The sequence below is a fragment of the Rattus norvegicus genome, chromosome 20 (assembly GCF_036323735.1).
Source record: "Rattus norvegicus strain BN/NHsdMcwi chromosome 20, GRCr8, whole genome shotgun sequence".
NCBI classification, from domain to species: Eukaryota; Metazoa; Chordata; class Mammalia; order Rodentia; family Muridae; genus Rattus; species Rattus norvegicus.
The window spans coordinates 29,969,322-29,992,629 of record NC_086038.1 but is presented as its reverse complement, the minus strand read 5'-3'; the positions used below and the strand labels follow the sequence as shown (position 1 = coordinate 29,992,629).

General features: G+C 49.6%; 1 protein-coding gene across 4 annotated transcripts in view; it reads right to left on the bottom strand.

Moving 5' to 3' along the window:
- Lrrc20 (leucine rich repeat containing 20) overlaps window positions 1–23,308 on the bottom strand; it is a 105,513-nt gene that overhangs the window by 78,556 nt on the left and 3,649 nt on the right. For all 4 annotated transcript variants that reach the window (XM_006256465.3, NM_001109171.1, XM_063279468.1 and 1 more), the window contains one exon: window positions 20,485–20,629. In XM_006256465.3, the coding sequence (XP_006256527.1) occupies window positions 20,485–20,566 (82 nt within the window). In that variant the 5' untranslated portion in view covers window positions 20,567–20,629. Of the gene's footprint in view, window positions 1–20,484; window positions 20,630–23,308 lie in introns of those variants that run through there.

Below are 23,308 nucleotides of genomic sequence, written 5' to 3'. Positions count from 1 at the left end.
CTGCCTTCTAACCTCCATGAGCACTAGGCACATATGTGGTAGACATATATACATGCAAGCAAAACACTCATATGCATAAAAGTAAGCATGTCTTAAAATCTTTAAAAAGAAAGAAAATCCATAGGAAGCTACTATGAAAATATACACATATATAGAGAATGTAAATGGAGTTGCCCTGTCATGAGGGACAACACTCCAAGTAGACACTATATACTACCAAATAAAAGCCACATTGCCCGGAATGGGTTATTTCTTTTAGAGTTGTCCCTTCCCAAACAATGTAAGCTATCGCCAGTGCTTGATTACCCTCCAGAACTTGATGATACTGTTGAAGATATCACATACTTGAGCCAGGCATAGAACATGGAGAATCTAGCTGGTGCTCAACAGGAAGCTTTAGCCCTACTTGCTAGCTCTCACAGCGCTGGAAAGTGCTGTGCACACCACCAGAGAAGAAAAGTAACCATGAGGGGTTGGGGATTTAGCTCAGTGGTAGAGCGCTTGCCTAGGAAGCGCAAGGCCCTGGGTTCGGTCCCCAGCTCCAAAAAAAAGAACCAAAAAGAAAAAAAAAAGAAAGAAAGAAAGAAAGAAAGAAAGAAAGAAAGAAAGAAAGAAAGAAAGAAAGAAAGAAAGAAAAGTAACCATGAACCTCACACCCCATGAACCTCATCCCCCATGAATCTCACCTCACTATCAACCTCAACCCCCATGAACCTCACCCCACTATGAACCTCATCCCTCATGAGCCTCACACCCCCTATGAGCCCTGAAAGTAAGATATGCTAACATCAGTGCAACAATGGCACAACTGTTACCTGAAGTAACCAACCACTTTGTGACCCAACTACATGAGAACCTATGCCTGACACTGTCAACCAGGCCAAGAGCCTGTAGCTAGATAGACCATGGCTCTAGGGGAGACCCTAATACCACTATTCTGCTAAATGGACATAATGTTAAAAATGACTCTGAATAACATACTGCTTATCCATAGATGGGAGCATCTCTCAAGCCTCATCAGCAGTTCCTTTTTGCTGTAATTAGCTGTCAACACAGAAAGCCAAAAACTGGCCAGCATGCAGAGAGTAAGAGACTTTGGAGTACGCGGCTCTAGATGGGTACATCTAGACCCATCTATACCGATATACATGGGGTACAATGTACCCCTCCCACAAGGAATACAGCTCTTTCTGGATACAGTGGAGCAGATGTATGCATGGGTCCACAGCTATTCTGACAGCACGCATAAGACATATATGCCCAAGCCAGGGGAAATCCCAGCATAAAGGGAAGTGGACATGACATCTCACTCCAAGCTGAGGAGATACTCCTGCTGGAAGAAGAGTCAGTTTCCTCTAATGATGTGACCCCTGGCTTACTGCTCACACTCCCGAGCAGACCTCATACTCAGGGACAGTCGGCCCACACAAACAGGACCTGACGGGTTTGAGAGAGAGGCACGAACAAGAGAATATGACATTGGGTGGGTAGAAAGGTGCGGGATCCGGGAGGCAGCAGGGGAGAAAAATAAATATAATCCAAACGCACTGTATAGGATTCTCAAAGAATTAATAAAAACAGCATCTTTTAAAAAGGAAAGAAAAAAAACTCCTTGTTCCTTGCTGACAAGCTCATTTGCTATTTTAAGAAAAAAATCACCAATATTCCATTAAGAAGTAAAAATAAAGTTCCTTTTGAAAACACGGAATGCATAAATGACACGCCAGTTATGATCTGAGACACTGTATTTAGTCAGTGACTCATCCCAGCCTCAGTTAGAAGTCATAACAGCAGACATGACGCTGCTTATAGCAGAGACCAACAGCTCTGTAGGGGCCCTCAACTGGTCTGGGCAGAGGCCACTTGGTGCTGGAGTGGAAAGCACAGGCCCTAGGGGGGGGGGGCAGTGGTTCTCAACCTGTCAGTCTACCACCTCTTTGGGAGTCAAACAATTCTTTCACAGGGGTCACATAGCAGATATCCTGCGTATCAAGTATTTATATTACAATTCATAACCGTAGCAAAATCAGTTAGGAAGTAGCAACGAAATAATTCTATGGTTGGGGGTCAGTCCAACACGAGGAACTGTATTAAAGGATAGCAGCCTTAGGAAGGTTGAGAGCCACGGCCCTAGGGTCTTCTATAAGGGCCCGGCAGTCTGAGCATCACTGGGCTAAGCGTAACTACCACGTTTGAGACAGGAGATACTGACATCCCCTTTTGCAGATGAGGCTAAGGCCAGAGGAGTTGAATTTTTTCTCAAAATCATCCCTTAAATAGAGAACGGGTAGAGCTTGCCTTCTCTTGAGGTTATGGCCCCATAGGATTTGGGGACCCAAATCCTGATCTGCTGCTACTCTTCACAAGTGAAAATGGGCTGGACACTCTTCGGTTCTCACCTCAAGCCCCCTGTGTTCATGTCCCACCCCTTGAGAGTCTTACATTGTGTGTGTGTGTGTGTGTGTGTGTGTGTGTGTGTGTGTGTGTACAGGCGCGTGCACGTGCATGCATGCATCATGCTTACTTGGACACACATATTCCCATATCCTCTGTTAGCATAGTCTAGGCTCCACCGCACAGTTACCTGGCAACAGCCAGGGGTGCCTGACTCACTATAAAAGGGGCTGCTTGCCCCCACCTCACTCTCTTTCTCTTGCTCCCACTCCTTACCCTCTCTCTCTCCATTCCTCTTCCCCCTCTCTCCACATCCTCATGGCTGACCTCTACTTCTCTACTCCCTCCCCACCCCACGGGCCCCAGAGACAACCTTCCCCCCACACCATACCTCACCTCCACCAAACATACCACTTCCTCCATGTTTTTATAAAACACAACATACTCTCTCACACATCAACGTCACCTTATTTTACAGACATCACTGATAAAACTAAGTAGACACCACTGGACTCACTAAACATGGAGTCCCATTTGCCAGAATGACTGGGCAGTGAACCCCGCAAGGCACCTGTCTCCTCGCAACCAGCCAGCACTGGGATCGCAGGTGTGTGCTACTATACCAGCCTCTTTGCAAGGATTTGATTTGTATTTATAAGTTCGCATGTCTGTCTGTGTATGGGTGTGTGCACGTGAGGCAAAGTGCCCTCAGAAGGTGGTGTGAGCCATCTCTCCACCCTGGTACCCAGCTGCCTAGCATGTGCCAGGTTCTGAGTTCAAATTCTCCTGCTGCAAAAAGGAGAGAGGGAGTGGGGGAGCATGTGGTGGTGTGAGCTGCAGGGGTTGCTTTTGTGTGCACTGGCGATGTGGAACCAAGTCCTCGTGTTCATAAGGTAAACACTTTACTCAGAGGCCTGGGGGCACCTCTCCATGTCCCGTAGTATCTTATGTAAGTGTTTCTTTTTATCTTTTCTAACTTTCTCCCAAAAGTGATCAAAAGGACATTGTTAATGTATCCATCTCTTCCTGGTCAGGCAGAGGAATCCTTGAAGGTAGAGACTGGGTTCCACTGAGGCAGATAGCATTTTAAAACACTGTGTCAAGAGGCCAACAGACTTAAGTTCAAATTCCAGCTCCAGATTTGCTGGCTACAAGAGTCGAAAACAACCCCTACTTCCGTTTCCTTTTTATGCAGTGCTTGAATTTGAACCCAGAGCCTTGCGAATGCCAGGCAGCTGTCTGGTGAGCTACATCCCCAACTTTTGGGGGTTTTCAGGGAAGTTTTTTTTTATATATAGTTCCCTCTATATAACCCAAGCTAGCCCCGAACTGGCAACCTTCATGTCCAGCCTCCTGAATGCTGGACTTAGAGAGATATACCACCATATCTGGCCCTCTTTGTATGATCCAAAACAGATACTATTTGGAAGTAAGGACTTGAGAAAATAAGACTCCTCCCAGACAAACCAGAGCATGACAGAAACGTGCATCTTGGCAACCTACAGTCAACCGAGGCAGGACAATTCCAATGGTCTTAACCTCATCCTCACCTCCCAGGGTGAGGCCAGACAGCACCGTCTCCTCAAGCCAATGCAATTTCTCAACCCTCCCAAGCTAGAGATCACTTCCGGCACCTTCATTCGGGATGGTGTTTAGAGCCCAGACGAGGCTCCAATTCCAGAACTGCTGGCTTGGCCAGTCCCCTCCCATCTGCACCTCCGTCCCCTGCCACCTTTTGATAGCCAGTCGCATGTATATTTGTGGACAAATCTAGTTTTAATAAACTCTGCAGCCTCCTCATTAAGCTGACTGCCCAAGGCTAACGCTCTCATGCCGGAGCAACGTGAGCTTTTGATGCTGTGAAATGATCTATTTGCTGATTTCTGAAGGTAGGTGTTCTCGCTCTTCTGCCCGTGTGCACTATTTGAAGCTGCATCATTAGCCCTGCAAATTCCAAAGATTTGCACAGGTCTATGGGATTGAGGGAGGGAGCAACCTGAAGTGGGGCAGCCTCCTGGGGCAGCGGTTCTTCTGCAGAAATCACTAGTGCCAGCTGGCCGAGCCATCTGTCCTGTTCCTTGCAATGAGCTTCCCCATGGTGTCCCACAAGGCCCCCAAACTCATCACACTCCCCATCACCAACCCCAAATAACCCAGGCTTCCCTGTTCATCAAATCATAACCAGGTTCCGCAGAGCACGCCTAACTGCCTACTCCTTGCCCACAAAGGTGCCACGCCACCTCTTCCCTGGGTTCCAGAAGGTGGTTTCACGCGTGCTCTGTATCCAGCAGTGACCTTTCTAGACCCGGGCAGGTCATGCAGCTCTGTGGCTCAGAAGCCACCAGAGACCTCTATCACCACCCAGATCAGGAATGGCAGAGGCAGCTCACGAAATCATTTAGCTCATTTTGGAGGCAGTGCGTGACTCTGACATGGATGGTTCCTATTTCCTTACAACACGGACATGCTGGCCACAAACCCGCGACCTCAAGCGCTCCCACACCCAAAAACAGCAGTCTCCTCAGAGGTATGAACCTGTGCTCCACCCTGGGGAGAACTCTGGCTGGGTGTAAATCCCCCTCCTCCTACCTCCCTGAAAGGTACAGCCTCGGAAAGTTGCTTGGTGTCCCTGTGCCTCGGTTTCCTCATCTGTTAGCCCAGAATTAGGGGCTAGGATATAGCCCAGTTGGTACAGTGTTCATAGGATACATGAAACCAAACTGGGCATCCGAGCGTTCTCTGGATGCCCAAGGAGCTGGAGGAACCTTCCAAGGTGGTGTGGATGAAAAGGGAGGCAAATCCAGCGGCCGAGACAGCCTGGTCCCTCATGAACAGTTAATTGGATGTGCGCTCTTTATAAGGCATTTTGATTCTCAGTGGCTTTTTCTGCAGTGGTTTGACTACGCTTGGCCCAGGGGTGGCACTATTAGGAGGTGTGGCCTTGTTGGAGTAGGTGTGTCACTTTGGGGTGGGTTTGAGACCCTCCTCCTTCCTACCGGTCTAGAAGCCAGTCTTCTCCTGTTTGCCTTCAGAACAAGATGTACGACTCTCAGCTCCTCCAGAGCCATGCCTGCCTTGATGATGACAGACTGAACCTCTGAACCTGTGAGCCAGCCCCGATTAAATGTTGTCCTTTAGAAGAGTTGCCCTGGTCATGGCATCTCTTCACAGCAGTGAAACCCTAAGACATGTTCCATCTTCAGACAGACTCGTTAGATCCTGGCCCTGTATAAGGTGGGACCTCACCGCACAAACTATTACAGTGGCCATCCCGCCTCACCTCCTAATTGGCCCCTCTACCCACAAAGGCCCTGCCCTTCCCGGCAGGGATCTACCACCCTTACCCATGGGCACCTCTCTTTTTTCCAGTTAATTTAGCTTTACTTAATATGCATTAGTGTTTTGCCTGCACGGACGTCTCTGCTGTGCCAGGGTGACAGATCTTGGAGTTACAGATAGTTGTGAGCCGACATGTGGGTGCTGGGAGTTGAACCTGGGTTCTCTGGAAGAGTAGTCAGTGCACCCTTACTCGGGCCCCCTGCCAGCACCCTGCGCCCAACTCGATGCAAAGCCCATAGTGCAGATGGGTAGCCGAAGTCCTGTGTGCACGCGAGTGTGCAAGAAGCGTGGACAGTGAAAGCAGAGTTCGTCTACATTCTGTTCACTTCCCCCTCTCCAAGGACTGAACAACCCAAGGACCACCTCTCCATCTGGTGCCCCGTCTCCACGGACCGCAGCATGTCTGCAGACCACCGCCACATCTGGGCCTTACATCCTTGCTGGAGAGGAACCACCTCCCACACCTGAGCCATCTCCACAGCGGCAGGATGGAGAACGGGACGCTGGAGGGGAAGCAAGCAAGTGAATGGAGTTTGATTCATTTCTCCAGTGTGGGCACTGGCTTGCGGCAAGTCCCCTGACTGGGCAACGTGGTAGGGAACTGGAGCCGGGGGGCGAAGCAATAGGTGGCCTGGGCTAGAGGTCCTTAGCACTGACTTCCATTCCTGGAATCTGGGTGTGTGGGCTCCTCAGCCCTCAGTGAGGTCAGAGCAGGGTGAATGAGGCTCAGTCAATGGATGCTTTCACAGTTCCAAATGGATCCAGAACTCGGAGGGAGGGAGAGGCCTGGAACCCATCCGCAGAGCTATGGGGTCTCTCTCACCACTACCATGAACTGAGGCAGCTTACGATTCCCACTGACCACTGTCTGTTCCAGCAATCCCACAGCCAGCCAGTCTGACTCTAATACCTTCATAACTGCTCTTCTGGTCCCACAAGACACTGCACCAGAAAGGAAGGGACTGGGGGTTGGGGGGAGAGCAAGGGCAGGGTGGGGAAAACCTAGCAAGCTTCCTACTGCCTACCCTTCCCAGCCTTGGAGTCACCCACTGACCACCTATAGCTTCTTTCTGTGCTTGGATTTTGATTTTTGTTTTCCTTCTGGCTGGGTAGGGGTGGGGTGGGATGGGGTGGAAGGTTGGTTTTTTTGTTTTTTTTTTAAGATTTATTTATTTATTATGAGTACACTGTAGCTGTCTTCAGACACACCAGAAGAGGGAAGGCATCAGATCTCATTACAGATGGTTGTGAGACACCATGTGGTTGCTGGGATTTGAACTCAGGACCTCTGGAAGAGCAGTCAGTGCTCTTAACCACTGAGCCATCTCTCCAGCCCTGGAAGGTTGGTTTTTAATACAGGTATCACTATACAGCCTAAACTAGCCTGGAGCCCATGATCTCCACCTCCAGGGTGCTTACAGGTAAGTACTACCGTGCCGGACACCTGTTTTGTTGTTGTTGTTGTTTGATTAGTAGGTTTTTGTTGATTTTTTTTTTGAGTCAGGGTCTCATGTACCTCACACTAGCCTTGAGCTGACTACGTAGCTGAGGATGGCCTTGAACTTGGATCCTTCTGTCTCCCCTTCTCGAGTAGTGGGATCGAGAGAGTACACCACCAGGCTTGAATTACTAGGCAAACACTCTCCGGACCGAGCTGCATCCCAGCACATCTGCTGCTGCTTTATTGACCAGCTGCCTGTTTCAAGTATTCCTCCAGGTATGAAGGCCACAGCTGGACCTTAGAGCAGTGGTTCTCAACATGTGGGTCGAGACCCCTTGGCGGTGTCCGCATATCAGATATTTACATTATGATACACAACAGCAGCAAATCTAGTCATAACGTAGCAATAATTTTATGGTTGGGGTCATCACACCATGAGGAACTGGTAGTAGCAATAGGAAGGTTGAGAACCACTGCCTTAGAGCAAGGCCACTCCCTCTCAAACCCTGGAGTGGCTCCCTTTCCTGCCCCAGGTACCTGAGGCTGAGCGGTCTAGGCAGGCCCCATGACCACCTAGGCACAAAGAAACAATACACAAAGAATAGAGGATCGGGTTTACTGGAAGCTTCCCAGTCTCGTCCTGCCTCCCACTGCCTGGACATGACACTCTGCATTCGCAGTTCTGGGCCCCTTGACACCAGTTCAGAAGCCCCAGAGGCTCCAGGGAGCAAGCTTCTGAAACAAAAGCTGCCCTCAGCTGGGGCCGGGCACTGAAGTGCAGCAGGCCTAGGCACCAGGCCAATATGCTGGTGGCACAGCTAAGTTCTGCTCCTCCGAGTCTATTGATTTTCCTTTTCAAGCAGTTATTTGCTTCTAAGTTGTGCCCTCACATTCCCGGGGTCCCACCTACGCGCGCTCTCTCTGAGCTGACACATCCTGCCAGGCTCACAGCCTCTGACCCTCCGAGGCTTGTTGACGGCTGCTGCAGCCACAGCCGGCCCACACAAGCCCACTTTCCCAGACCCCAGTGACCTGAGAGTTAACAAAGCATCTTGGAGAGGGGGCTGGTTCCTCAGCACCTGTAGAACTGACACACATTCAGCCCAGGGTTGGGAAGTAACTGCCAAGTTCACCCAGCAAGGACAGGGCTGAGCTAAGGTTCAAGCCTCACGCCAACAGACCTATTGTCAGAGGGAGGAATGGAGCCACAGGGACCCTGGTTGTGTCCCACTTGCTGGCTCTGCCTGTCTGGCAGAAGAAACCAGCCTGAATGATGTCTTCCCTAAAGGCCAACATACTGTTAGGTTTCAAACCTTGGAAGCATTAGAGGTGTCTATTTTACCTATCAAAGCCCACACTGGCAGTCGGCTTGGTTCTCTTTGCGTCCCTTAGTCCCAACCTGATGCAAGGGCACCCCTGGCTGGCACACCCCACCCCTCTTCCCTAAATTTCTCCAGCCCAAAGGCTGGGCTGCCCTTCCACCAAGTCCCCTTCCCTATATCATGCAACCATCTCAGTTACCTCATCCTTTGGGCCTCCTGGCTGCTGTACCTGGTTCCCCTTTCCCTCTTCTCCTCCCCTCCTCATAAGACTGGGGGTCCTGTACACTCCAGATTCTGCCAGATGTGCCTGCCTCTGCCTCTGCCTCTGGCTCTGCCTCTGCCTCTGCCTCTGGCTCTGCTCCCCCACATATCTAGAATAAGCAGTCTCCACCATGCCTTTTATTTCTTTTCTTTTCTTTTTTTTTTTCATTGAACAACCTAGAGAGGATGCCTCCAGGCCGGGCCTCTCCTTACAGAATTCTAAGCGCATGAGACCTGCTGGGCAGCCCCGAGTCTGTGAACAGTGCTATAGTTAAACACACAGGGGCTCGTATGCTCATGAAATATATAACACAGGGATGCCCAGAACAAACTGGTTACAAGCAACCTCAGGGAAGATTCTGAACAGTGAAGAAACAGAAAGTTTTATGTGGTAAAACGTCGAGCACACGGGGTTGGAGACAGAGAGAGTTCATGTTTGTCAGGTGGTTTTGCTCCCCACCCCGCCATGGTCGGTTCCTTCAGAAATGCAGTTTTTAAAATATTAACTTGCCGACTGCTGTATGGAAATTCCCTTAGCTTGCTGTAAATACAGTAAATACCTCACACCACTAGACTCAAAGCTCTCACTTCTGTCCCCACTGTGATGGGGATGGTGAGGGTCCTTGCTCTTGAGTCCATAATAAAGACCTCGATTCTGATGTGTTTACATCAGACTTGGCTCCTCAGTGGTCTCTGGGGTCCCTGTGACTTGGGTGTAACACTTCCGCCTCGAGCATCGTTCTTGTTATTTACCACCCCGCCCACCAGGCCAGCTGGCCTTGGAGCTCCCAGACATCCCATCTCTACCTCCAGCTTGTGCTACAGCAACCGGCTTTGTGTGGATTCTGGGGATCCAGACAGATCCTCATACTTACATAGCAAGCATTGTGACCTCCGAGCTCTTTCCCTAGCACTTCTGCTGCTAAAGCCACTGGGGCTGTGGTGTTCTATCACAGTAGCCTGAATGGACAGGGGCATTAGAATCTCTGGGTCTGACCCAGGGAGGGTCCTAAACCACAGAGAGGGCAGGGCTATAGCCGCAGTGTGGGAGGGAAGGTGCACTCTAGAGAAACGGTTGGTCGGCTCAGCTCAGAAGTGAGCAGTGTGGACTGTGGACACCCAATCCTGGATACATAACTCTCCTTCCAAAGGTTCTTCACTCCAGAGAGAGAGAAGCTTCTCTGGTGCTGGGGGAAGGTTCATGCTTGGTTCCCCAAACCCTGCAGTACTGAGAGACTGTCTATCAGCAGTTCAGACAGAAAGCTGCTCACACCCCCTCCCCATGCTCACGCCCACAGGTCACACAGAGGCAGAGCAGGGGGGGGGGGGTTCCCATCACACAGGTACTCAGGGTCCCTGAGGAGAGCAGCAGAGGGCTCTGCAGCAGACAGATGGTCAGCACCCAGTCTGTCAGCCCCATAAGAGGCAGGACTCAGGAACGTGGGACAAAAGCTCTGTCACTCATAGGGGGCAGACACTGGAGGCTACGGGACACTTCAGGAGCCTGTCCTGCCCCCATACCCTCAGAAAGGCTGTATCTGGTAGACCCTGGGGACTCCACAGGTTAGAAACATATAAGCCCCAAACCCACAGGTTGCCCCAGGAGCTGCAGGCTAACCTCAACTAAGGCCAGGGCTTACCTCCCAGCCAGGACAAGGTCATTCCTGCTACAGCCCTGGCTGCTCCCCTAGTCCTCAATGTGTATGTGTACAGAGGGGGGGGAGCGGCGGAGACCCACCTCAGTTTCCACACCATACACACCAGAGCAGCTAGTTCTTCTGAGCACACGGTCAATACTCAGTACATATTTGTTGGGAAAAGAGCCAGTAGCGAGTTCATTTTCAGTCAGACTCGTACTAAGTGCATAGTAAATACCATCATTCAAGAAAGGGAGTTCTGGGGGCTGGGGATTTAGCTCAGTGGTAGAGCGCTTACCTAGGAAGCGCAAGGCCCTGGGTTCGGTCCCCAGCTCCGAAAAAAAGAACCAAAAAAAAAAGAAAGGGAGTTCTGTTGGGCTGCGTATGCGCGGGGGACAGAGGTAGGAGAACCTCTATTGAGTCTGAGACCAGCCTGGTCTACATAAGGAGCTCCAGGACAGCCAGGACTGCACAGTGGATCATATCTCAAAAATAAGAAAGTTTAATTTAAAAAGAGGGATCACAGAGCTGGAGAGATGGCTCAGCGGTTAAGAGCACTGTCTGCATTTCCAGAGGTCCTGAGTTCAAAGCTCAGCAACCACATGGTGGCTCACAACCATCTGTAATGAGATCCCATGCCCTCTTCTGGTGCGTCCGAAGACAGCAACAGTGTACTCATATACATAAAATAAGTAAATAAATCTTTAAAAAAAAAAGGATCTTGGGGTTGGGGATTTAGCTCAGCGGTAGAGCGCTTGCCTAGCAAGCACAAGGCCCTGGGTTCGATCCCCAGCTCCGAAAAAAAGAAAAAAAAAAAAGGATCTTATCTCAAAATTTAAAAAAAATTAATTTAAAAAGAGGGAGGGAGGGAAGGGAGGGAAAGAGGGAAGGAAGCAAACAAGGAGTTTCCAGATTTTGTAGTTCCTACAAGGGTCAGACAAGTAAGTACACATACAGGAAATGAGCTGGCTGGGGAGGACTGAAACCCAGTAACAGCCAGGCCAGCTGGTGACAGGGCGCCATCTGCTGGTAAGTGCGGGGGAAGTAGCTAACAGCAAGTGAGCCTGGAAACGGGAAGAGGAGGCCACACCCCTTCTCTCCCTAACCTTGATCTCCCATCCTCCGGCTTGGTCTCTCCCAACGAATGCTCACTTTGACTGCTAATACTCATCTGGAGGCTTACCAGACAACCCACCTGGCCAAACCTTAGACCTCAAGGCAGAGGGGACTCTCACGCAAAGCTCTTGTCCCTGTACTGCTTGGGAGAACCTCGTGCTTTCAGAGACATGGGGCCCATGAGTCCAAGCATCTGCCCAGCTTCCAGAGAGTTCCAAGAGGAGGATGCACAGGACTGAGTTTGGCAAGCACCACTAAGGGGCTGTGTGTGTGTGTGTCTGTGTGTGTGTGTGTCTGTGTGTGTGTGTTTGTGTGTGTGTGTGTGGTGGGGGTGATAAACAGGACCTCATCAATATTACAAACACCTGTCTCTCAAAAGACATGGTTAGAAGGCTGAAGGACAAGACGGAGTCCAGAAACTAAGCTAGCCAAACACATCTGACCGGACATGATAAGAGAACACATAGGATCCCAGCATTCAGGAGGCTAAGGCAGGAGGAGCTGCAGTCCAGCCTGGACTACATAGCCAGACCTTATGTCAAACTTTAAAAAAAAATTAAAATTGTGAAATAGAATACATAAAGGACTAGGCACCAGCAAGATGGCTCAGTAGATACAGGCATTTACCACCAAGCCAGATAAACTGAATTCTGACCCCAGGAAGCCTGGGGGAAGTTGTTCTCTGACCTCTATGTAATCACTATGGCATGCAAGGGCCCCACCCAATAATAAACAGAGAATAGGGGTTGGGGATTTAGCTCAGTGGTAGAGCGCTTGCCTAGGAAGCTCAAGGCCCTGGGTTCGGTCCCCAGCTCCGAAAAAAAGAACCAAAAATAAATAAATAAATAAATAAATAAATAAATAAATAAATAAATAAATAAATAAATAAATAGAGAATAAATGTAACGTTTAAAGAATATAATGTTTCTAAATCTGGGCAGGATGGCGCATGCCTTTAGTCCTAGCATTTAGAAGACAAAAGCAAATAGATCTCATTGAGTTCCAGAATACCCAGGGCTGGGGTTGGGGATTTAGCTCAGTGGTAGAGCGCTTGCCTAGCAAGCTCAAGGCCCTGGGTTCAGTCCTCAGCTCTGGAAAAAAAAAAAAAAAAGCCGAACACCAGAATAGCCAGGGCTACGTAGAAAGACACTACCTCAAAAGGGGGGAGGAAATCAAAGATACCTGCATACACATACACACACACATTAATGAATTTTTCAAACTTAAAGAAAACTCACTTATTTTAAATGGGTGACAGTGGAAGTTGGGAACACAGATATCATCAGAGATGGACAGGTGGGGTCACAAGAAAAGATTTCAACATCGTTAGTCATCAATACAGAACTGCAAATAAAGCAACAAGAGGTGTCGTCTCACCCCTGAACTGAAAACCATACTGAGTGCTGAAGAAGAGATCTGGCTTGAGAAGGGTTGCTCTATAGTCAAATCATGCTCACCCTGCATAGTCAAACCTCCCTCAGCCCTGAGCAGTCAAATCCTCCCTCATCACTCACAGCCCAGCAACCGCTTACAGCACTAAAAAACCTTCAAGTCAGCATCGATGACACATTAAGGATGTGGGAAACCTAGAAATCATCCACATGTCCTCCAGTCGGATTGCAGCTACATCCACACCACTAACCCCACTCAGGGGAGAAAGAAGCAGCCCACGGATTCTCGCACGCCGGGGTGCAAATCACACAGGCTGCTGAGGAGAGGTGGCTGGCGGGAGTCCCAGCCTTGTGGGAGGCTAAAGCAGTATGGATGATTGCATGCTCAGGACCAGGCTAGACAACCTTAATGAAACTGTCACAAAACAAAAATTAAAAGTGCTAAGGATGGGGGCTGGTGGGATGGCTCAGTGGCTAAGAACACTTGCTGGGCCCTGGCAGTGGGTGAAGAGGCATTTTGTTGTTCCCGTATCAGTCAGGGGTAGAGCGGATGACAGTCCTTTGTTGATCCGAGTTTGATGCCCAGCTTGGTGGCCAAAGCTGTTATATGCCTAGGTCTCCTTAAACGTCAAATCGAATCAAATCCGGGCAGCTGAGTGCGAGAGGAGGAAGACAGACAGGAGCTGTGTTCCGCCATGCCATGCGGTTTGGCAGGGAAAGGCGCACACAGACCTGTCCTCTGCTCCATAGCGCAAGCAGGCCACAGACACACAAACCCTGCCTTCTACCAAGAGGTGCAGAGCAGGAGAGGAAGATGGTCGAGACACCTGTGGTCCAACACCATCTGCAGACCCGCTCTCCGGGGCACTGCACAGGTGGGCCACAGACACAAGCTTGCCAGAGGATGTCACCCGGGGGCTAGCCAGGCTACCACAGGAGCCACCACATTGTGTGAGGATGTGGTGGACAGATGGGAGAGAGAGAGAAACGGAGCAGCCTGAGCTTTATTATGAGGAGACAGAACTGGAGACTCGAGGGTGGAGAGGAGGAGTCTGTTGTGAGCCCTGCACCTGAGGCCATGGTGAGCCAGCCTGAGCTGCTGCTGAGTCCCATGTCCGGGTCACTGGCTGTGCTGCAGCAGGGTCGGTGTCAATATCCATGGCTCATACTAGACTAGAGAACAAGGGGACATCCCTGGCTGGGGCAGATGCCGAGGGACCATGTGGATGTCCAGGGGCGGTGCAGAATGGGCTGCACCCCTCACTGGCTGCAGGGCTCTGGAGAACCAGCGTCACTTTTTTACTGGCTGCAGCACTCAAGAGAACAGACCCTGCACCTTGACCTGGGCTGGCCCCGGTGGCCTGATTGAGCTGATCCCAAAGTTGTGAGCAAGAGAGAGAAAGTTGGCTCTGCCATGAGGTGGCAGGGGTTCCAGAGGGGTGATGGTGCCCTCTTATCCTCCCCACTGAGTTAGTCGAGAGCTGGCCCAGCCCCTCACAGGCTGCAGCACTCAGGAGAGTGGGCCCTAAGCCTTGCCTGGGCAGCGCAGTGGCGCTGGCTCTGGAGTCGAGGGTTCGGGTGAGCCAGGCCCAAGGACGTGACAGCTGACCCTGCCTCCTGCAGATGGCAGCATCGGGTGGTCTACTGTGAACAGTGCGGGGAGCTCACCCTGGTGCTGTGAATGAAGGAGAGCCAGTGCTAACCAGCTACCACCCAGGCCCAGATCCAGGGCTCTGAGTTGGCCCACCCTAAAATCTGTATCAACTGCAAATGGTTGGGATGCATGAATGGCCAGTTCTGATCTCCATGACACAGGGCAACAGAATAACAGGGAGGAGGCCTGGTAAGGACCCAATTCTGATGGCGACGCAGAACCCAAATATCTTGGATCAGACCAATGACTCATTGCAATTAACATTGCACACTGCAAGTGAAGCTGTGCGGACAGAGGGGTACACTGTGGGACACACAGCTTCCACGAAGAGATGTTTTCTATGCTTTGTTTCTGTTTGTCTGTCTGTGTGTTTTTTATTTGGGGTTGGGGGCAAGGTACAAGGGTAAAAGGCAAAACTGAAGGGACAGGGTAACCCACAAAAAAACTTAAATAAAAAAGGTTTCTTTCTTTATTACTTTTTTTTTTTTTTTGGTTCTTTTTTTCGAAGCTGGGGACCGAACCCAGGGCCTTGCGCTTCCTAGGTAAGCGCTCTACCACTGAGCTAAATCCCCAGCCCCTCTTTATTACTTTTTAAAAGAGCACTTGCTGCTCTTTCAGAAAACAGTTGTCTGTAACTCCAGCTCTAGAGGACTCAATGCTCTCCTCTGACTTTTGAGGGCATCTGTATTTTCGAGCACATACAGGTACACATAATTAAAACTGTAAGGCAAATATGGTGGTACACTTTGGGAGGCAAAGGCAGAGGCAAGAGGATCTCTGCAAGTTCAAGGTCAGCCTGGTTTATGGAGCAAGTTCCAGCCTAGTTAGGACAACCTAGTGAGGGGCTGGAAAGATAGCTCAGAGGTTAAGAGCACAAGTCTGTTCTTCCAGAGGTCCTGAGTTCAATCCCCAGCAACCAAATGGTGGCTCATGACCAACTGAAATGTGATCTGGCACCCTCTTCTGGCATGCAGGTGTACATGCAGCTAGAGTACTCATATACATAAAATAAATTTAAAAAAATTTTAAAGGGGGCTGGAGAGATGGCTCAGTGGTTAAGAGCACCCGACTGCTCTTCCAGAGATCCTGAGTTCAAATCCCAGCAACCACATGGTGGCTCACAACCATCTGTAAAGAGATTTGGTGCCCTCTTCTGGTGTATCTGAAGACAGCTACAGTATACTTATATATAATAAATAAAGAAATCTAAAAAAAAATTAAAAAAAATGTTTAAAGGACTACATAGTGATTCCTTGAAGAGGAATGAAAAAAAAAAAAGAAAAGGAAAAGGCAGGCTCACAGGGGTGTTTCTGAGACATAAGAGGAGACAGGCTAGGGTAGACTCCAGCTACTGAGCTCCTGCCCCCTCATAGGGCGTCAGAGTGTTTGCCACGTCAGGCTCTGAACCACACAGGGCTGGATGAGCTGTGGTTTGACCTCCACTCAGCTGGATCAACAGCAAAGTCACCCATACGCTGTGCCTAGCTGTGTCTGTAAAATTCCCACAACATGATGTGATATACGCTTTTATTTCCAGCATCTGAGAGCCTGAGGCAGGAACATCACTGTAAGTTCAAGGCCAGCTTGGGCCATCCAGTGAGGTCAAAGCTAGCCTAGGCCATTGAATGACTTTGGGGGTCAGCATGCTTGAGTTTGGGTTACACAGTGACACGTCACAAAATTTAAAAAAAAAAAAAAAAAGTAGTCTCACATAGGGAATAGAGTGCCCTTTTAAAACATTCAAGCTGCAGGGGCAGCAGGGACCGGGTACAGAGAGGGGGGAAAGGGGATAACATCTGAAATGTAAATAAATGGGGGTTGGGGATTTAGCTCAGTGGTAGAGCGCTTGCCTAGCAAGCGCAAGGCCCTGGGTTCGGTCCCCAGCTCCGAAAAAAAGAAAAAAAAAAAAGAAATGTAAATAAATAAAATATCCAAGAAAAATAAAATTGAAAAAACAAAACATGCCTGTTTCATCTCCTTTAAAACAGGATTTTAACGTCCTAAAGTTCTCAAGACAGTTAAATGAGTCAGGATTGGCAAAGTGCCCACACAAGTACCTGGGGAGTAGAAAAACTGGGGAGGCAGAATGGTGGGCAGGAAGAAGGCATACTGGGCCTATCAAGGTACCAAGCTGAGGCCATGTCCCTGCAGAGAGCTGGGGGTTTTAAAGTATGTGACCTTCAGCAAAAGGTTGTGCTAGGAAGAAGGCTCTGTGTGTGTGTGTGTGTGTGTGTGTGTGTGTGTGTGTGTCTGTCTGTCTGTCTGTCTGTCTGTCTGTCTATCTGTTTGTCTTATCTTTCTTTGCCTCTACACTGAGAAAAAATTCCTCATAGATTCTGAAATCACAGGCCTCTGGGTGTGTGTGTGTGTGTGTGTGTGTGTGTGTGTATGCTCTCTTGCGCTCTCTCTCTCTCTCTCCCTTCCTTCTTTCCCTCCTTTCTTTCTTTCTTTCTTTCTTTCTTTCTTTCTTTCTTTCTTTCTTTCTTTCTTTCTTTCTTTCTTTCTTTCATATGAGTATACTGTCACTCTCTTCAGACATACCAGAAGAGGGCATCAGATCCCATTAACAGATGGTTGCGGGGTTGGGGATTTAGCTCAGTGGTAGAGCGCTTGCCTAGCAAGCACAAGGCCCTGGGTTCGGTCCCCAGCTCCGAAAAAAAAAAAGAAAAAGAAAAAGAAAAAAAACAGATGGTTGTGAGCCACCCATGTGGTTGCTGGGATTTGAACTCGGGACCTCTGGAAAAGCAGCCAGTGCTTTTAACCGCTGAGTTGTCTCTCCAGTCCAAAAATATATTTTGAAAAAAAGAGCAGTGTATACTTCATCAAAGAACATCTTTTAAAAAGAGTGTGTGTGTGTCTGTGTCTGTGTTTGTGTGTATACACCCAAATGTCACAGGACCCATGTAGAGGTCTGAACCTATAGGACTTGAGTCTCTCCTGCCGTAGGGTCTGAGGGTTAAGCTTGGATCCTTGAACTGAGCCTCTTTATACACTGAGCCATCTAACAAGGCCTTGTTTTTGTGTTTTTGTTTTTGTTTTCCCAGACAGGTGACACACAGTAGGTGCTCAATATGTGGGTGCTTCTTAAAGCCCAGATCCTTCAGACTGTTTAAGCCTGGTCAGGTCACCCTCCAAAAGGCAAAAGGCAGACTGATGGGGAGCTCGGAGTGCCCAGGTCTCACATTTCGCTTCTGTGGTCAGTGAAAGGATGACAAGGCATGTACAATCCAACCTTGACTTTAAAGGCCCAATTCGTGCGTCAGGAAAGTCTCCAGCTTCAGCAGGACCTTATGGCCAGCCGTGGGCTCTCCCATGCTGACTGGAACTTTGCTGTCCTCAGAGTCCTGGCAATCACTAGCTACCGCTTTACACCAAGGCTGTGTTGTACAGAGAGGGACTCAGCTCCCATGTCCTCAGTGCGGGCTCCAATCCCAGGATGGCACCGCAGTGGCCTGGCAGGGTGGCTGGAGGTGCCTTGGGTTCCTCAGCGGGCATGGACCCTCGCCAGTGCAGAAGCTGGTGCACCATGTTCTACCCTAACCATCCCCCACACATTACCTAGACAGACCCTACTCCTGCTCGCTTGCTGACCTCTGCACCTGACCACTGCACACATGCATTTGTAATCGCTGGTCTCTGGAGTTCCAGATTTTGCAACATGGTGTTTGGGGTCGGGGGGGTATCACCCCAAAAAAATACCTCCTGAAGGTTGAGGTGACAACTCTAACTCGGCAGGGGACTCTCCCAGTCAACTCCACCCAGTCCCTTTTTTCTGTCCCCTTAGAGCGGCTGCTTCCACCTAGAAGCCTCTGGGGTCAGAGTTCAGTTCTCCCTCTTTAGCTGCCCCCCCCCCCCGAGCATTCTCACGGCCTACTGAGTCCCACACATCCAGTTATGGATGAGAAGGAGCCGCCCGGTCCCTCCAGCCCTGCCACCTCAGAGAGACATGCCAACATATACTGCATTGGTCCTCTCAGAGGGGATGTGAAATAGGCCTGTGTCACCCGGATGATTGGCACCTGTGGAGATGTGTTTGTGTCACCTAGGACTTAGCCTCCGCCTCCACCTCTGGGTGTGAGAGAAAAATTAAAAATAATAGCTTCCGATTATCAAGCTTCCTGCATCTCAAGCAACTGACAGGTTTAATTGTCCCAAACCACCCCGTGAGGAGGACACAATTACCATCCCCACTTTAGGGTAGGTGACCTGGTAAGATGCCAAGCTGGTAGGTAGAAGAGGGAAGATTCACATCCAGGACCCAACAGCCCAAAGCCAAGCAGAGAGTCTTGAAAGCTGAGGGTGACTCCAGAATTCTAGAGGGCCACAGTTCACAGGTGTCCCTAAGGCTCCCTCCAAAACCAGCAGAAACCTTTCCACTTCCTGACAACCTGTTATCCTTTGGCCCAGCTCAGCAAACCCTCCACATACCAGCATGGTGCCTAATGCCGTACTAGGTTCAGAGAGCGGGTGCAGAACACCACACAGTCAACTGCACGTGGTGCCAGGTGCCTTTAACACCAGCACTCAGGGGGTAAAGACAGGCACATTGCTGTGAGTTCAAAGGCCAGTCTGGTCCCTATAACATAGCATTCCATTCCAGCCAGATACTTGGTGAAAAAAAGGCCATGGTGTTCCTGCCCTCTAAGAATGCCAAATGGGTGACCACAGAGGAGGAAGGGTAGATGGGATAAAACTGAGGGCTTCCTGGAAAAGGCAGTGACCAAGCCTGTAGAAAGGTTGACTGCTTCTCTAGTCCCTGTCATCGTCTGACTCGGAGCCTGCATTCCAGACACACCTGAAAGGGAGCTCACACCTGGGTCTCTGCTCCAATAATAACCACCACCAAAACACTTCCTTGTTATGAAAACACACACATGTGCACACAAACCCCCACATGCCTGGAAAATCCATCTCTGTCAATTCAAGCCCACCTCAGCCATATGCACTCTCACCCCATAGGCAGGGATATGCTCTAGCAATCTGGGTTCCTATAAGTCAACATGCCTGAGTCCCTTCAGGGGCACTGATATTCCTGTGAACTCATACACATGTGCATATGTGCGCATGCACACACACAGGCACATACACACTTATGTATATATAGAACACACAAGTACCATTCAAACATCAGTTACTCATGTTCACACAGGCGCAGGCGCACACTAAGTCATACATACACAAAGATAATTGTTTGACCTCCCCGGTCTCTCCTGTCATTCACATCTACAGAACTCAATTAGATGGATGGCTTGCTTAAATGTTTGAAGTCTCAGTGCAAGTAAAAGGCTGAAACGCTATGATTGATTCAAATTCTTTTTTAAAAAATGTATGTCACGACAGTGGAGCGTGAAAGTGACTTCCAGCTGGGAGAACCCAAAAGCCCACACAGGCTAGCCACTCAAGAGGCTTCCAACATGGGGTGACTCATGCATGTCCAGAATGATGTTTTAAGACAGTTCAAGGGAACATACGCACACATACAGGTCACTGAAGTTATCTAAGCAGGCAGAATCCACAACCCGGCACGCTCCCAATTTCTTTGACCAGCACCCAAAACAAGAGCAAAGTCTAGGCTAGGCAGTGCTGGTGTACACTGTTAATCCCAGCACGGGAGGTAGAGGCAGGCAGATCTTTTGTGAGTTCAAGGCCAGCTTGGTATTGAGCGCTAGTTCCAGGACAGCCAGGACTACACAAAGAAATCTTGTCTCAAAAAACAGAAACACAAATCAAAACAAACAAACAAACAAACAAAAACCAAAGAACAAAATGTAAGCTAGGACACACAGTACCCACAACTACCACAACTGTAGTGAAAGTTCCATGCAGAGTTTGTCCTCCTGGCCACACACTTCTGTCCCCTTCATCTCTTTCTGAGCCATCTCTGAGTTCACAAGCCAGTCACAGAGTAGAAGAGCCAGGCCTCACTTACCCAGGGTATCTGAGCTGCTTTCCACAGTCTCGTTGACCTTCCTTGCAACTCTGGCCACGGCCTCCCCCATCTTCCTCAGCATGCAGACGTGGGTGTTTGGCTCCCAGCCTCCAGGCCGGTCTGCTACTCACAAAGGGGTCTGTGCCTAGGGAAGACACAGGACCATGAAGCACCCGCCTGCTAGGGTCCCTTGAACAATATTCTTCTCCCTAGGAACCCAGGCCAGGCCAACAAGAAGCTACAAGGAGTTCCCAGGCCTCTCATCACCTCCTCCCTCTTCCCCTCCAGCTCCCCCTCCCCTCTTCATCCTCTCGAACCCAGGCTACATCCAGCTTAACCTTTGCAGGGACTGCTCTGATCTGCCACCCAGAGGGTGAGGGCAGCTGGGCTTTACCACTTTCCTGGGAGGATCAACACACGTGACCTCACCATATACACATGACCTCACCATACACAGAACTTAAGCCAGTGGCCAGGCAGATGTGAGGACTCAAACGACCTGTGACTCAACAGGTGGGGCAGAGTGTTGGGGAAGAGGCCAGGTCAGCTAACTACTGGAGAGAGAGACACCTGTCTATTCTGCAGCCTCCCAGCCAGAGCTCAATCAACACAACGAGGCCAGGTATCCCGCTGACCACCCCCATTTACCAGGTCCCTACTACAGGGCAGGAAGCGTGGTGCCAAGGCAAATGGACCTTGGAGCCTACAGGTGGCTGGTCTCTAAGAAGACCCTACCTGCATGCCAGGTAAGAGGGAAGGTTACCTCATTCTCAGCTTGCTTTGGAGTTTATCTGCAGGGCAAAAGAGAGGGCTGGAAATAAGAAGGTGTACCGGCTGGTTTTGTGTGCCTACTTGACGAATGTTAAGAGTCATCCGAGAGGAAGGAGTCTCGGTTGATGAAAACCTCCATGAGATCTAGCTGTAAGGCATTTTCTCAATTAGTGAGAGAGCCCAGCCCAGGGTGGCTGGCACCACCTCTGGCCTGGTGGTCCTGGGTTCTTTAAGAAAGCAGGCTGAAAAAGCCAGGGGAGCAAATCAGTGAGCATCACTGCTCCATGGCCTCTGCATCAGCTCCTGCCTCCAGGTTCCAGCCCTGCTTGAGTTCCTGCCCTGACTCCCTCCAATGACTTGGAAGTAAAAGTCAAATAAACCCTTTCCTCCTTCATTTGCTTTTTAGTCATGGTGTTTTGTCACAGCAAGAAAACCCTAAAACAGAAGAGAAATTGGGGGGTTGGGGATTTAGCTCAGTGGTAGAGCGCTTGCCTAGAAAACACAAGTCCCTGGGTTCGATCCCCAGCTCCGAAAAAAAAAAGAAAAAGAAAAAAAATAGAAGAAGAGAAATTGGATCACTGGGGAGAAGATGTTTAAGTGTGGGGGGGGGGGGCGTGTAGCTGGGGAAATGGCTCAGTGATTACCAGCACTGGCTGCTCTTCTACAAGACCTGAGTCCAATTCCCAGTGCCCGCATGGCAGCTCATAAGCTTCTTTTGGCTTCTGAAGGCACCAGGTGCCAGACATGCACACGGTGCACAGATATACGTGCAGATGAAACACCATGTACATTTTTTTTAAAAAAATGGAAAAATAAACTGGAGATGCAGCTTAGCTGGTAAAATTCTTACCTGGGTTCAATTCCCAGCACCAAATAAACCAGGCATGGGGAGATGTGCCTGTTATCCAAGTATTAGGAAGTTTGAGGTTAGAATTTCAAGGTCATCCTTGGCTACATAATAAATTCAAGGCCAGCCTGGGCTAACATGACACCTTGTCTCAACTAAATAAATAGATAAATAAGGAAATGAAAAAGACATAGAAGTAACCAAGACTGTTATTACAGGGAAAGAAACCAAGACACAAATAACGGTTAGGTACCCGGGACAAGTTCAAAGTGATGGAGCTATAATCGGGTCTGTGTCACTTCATACTTGGTGTTCGCCTCTGAAAATCACCTAAGTCACCATACAGAGGAAGGAACTCACAGGCAATGCTAAAGGCCCTCTTCTCTCCTCTGTCTCTCCTGGCCCTGTCCCCAGTCCTGAACTCAGTAGCTATGAAGGGAGTGTCAACAAATCCACCCTAGTCAGGGACCAGAGACAGAAGAATAGGGACAGAAAGAAGAGGTGTGAGGACAGTGTTTGGAGCTGGCCAGACAGGGGCAAGCAAGGTCAAGCGCAGGAGGACAAAGGTCCCCAGCATGTGTGTCCCACTGAAGGACCAGAACATCCTGGCCATGGGAAAGGCCAAAGATCCAATTCTACCACTGAGTAGCTGGGCCGGGTCAGAGGAGGTCTCAGCTACACTGGAACCTATAGCATCTCTCTTGGTGGGTGTGCACAGCTGTGCCAAGGATGCGAGCCTGCCTCACTCTGAGTCCAGAACTCATAAACCCTCAACCAAAGCCAGCTGAGAGGGTATAGGAGCCTGTGGCACGTGCAGGTGTGACGCCAGCGATGAATCTTTCACGGATGACCCAGAGGACTCTAAGCAACACCTGGGGAGAACTCATCCTCGAGGAATGAGTAATGATCCCATCCCTCCACTCCCAGAAAGTGTCCCCTGACTGTTCCTGCCTCACCTTGGAGGTCCCTCCTCCCTCTGAGCTTCCAGGGTAATTAAGGACTCAGCACAAGTCACTCAGGTTATTTAGGAGCTTCAAAATGTCTCTCTCTAGCTGGCCATGGTAGCACACACTTAATAATGCCAGCACTGGGGAGTTCAAGGCCTGCCTGCTCTGATCCACAAAATGAGTTTCCAGACAGCCAGAGCTACATGATATAGAGATCCTGTCTCAAAACAAACAAAAGAAAATAAAAATCTTTCTAGCC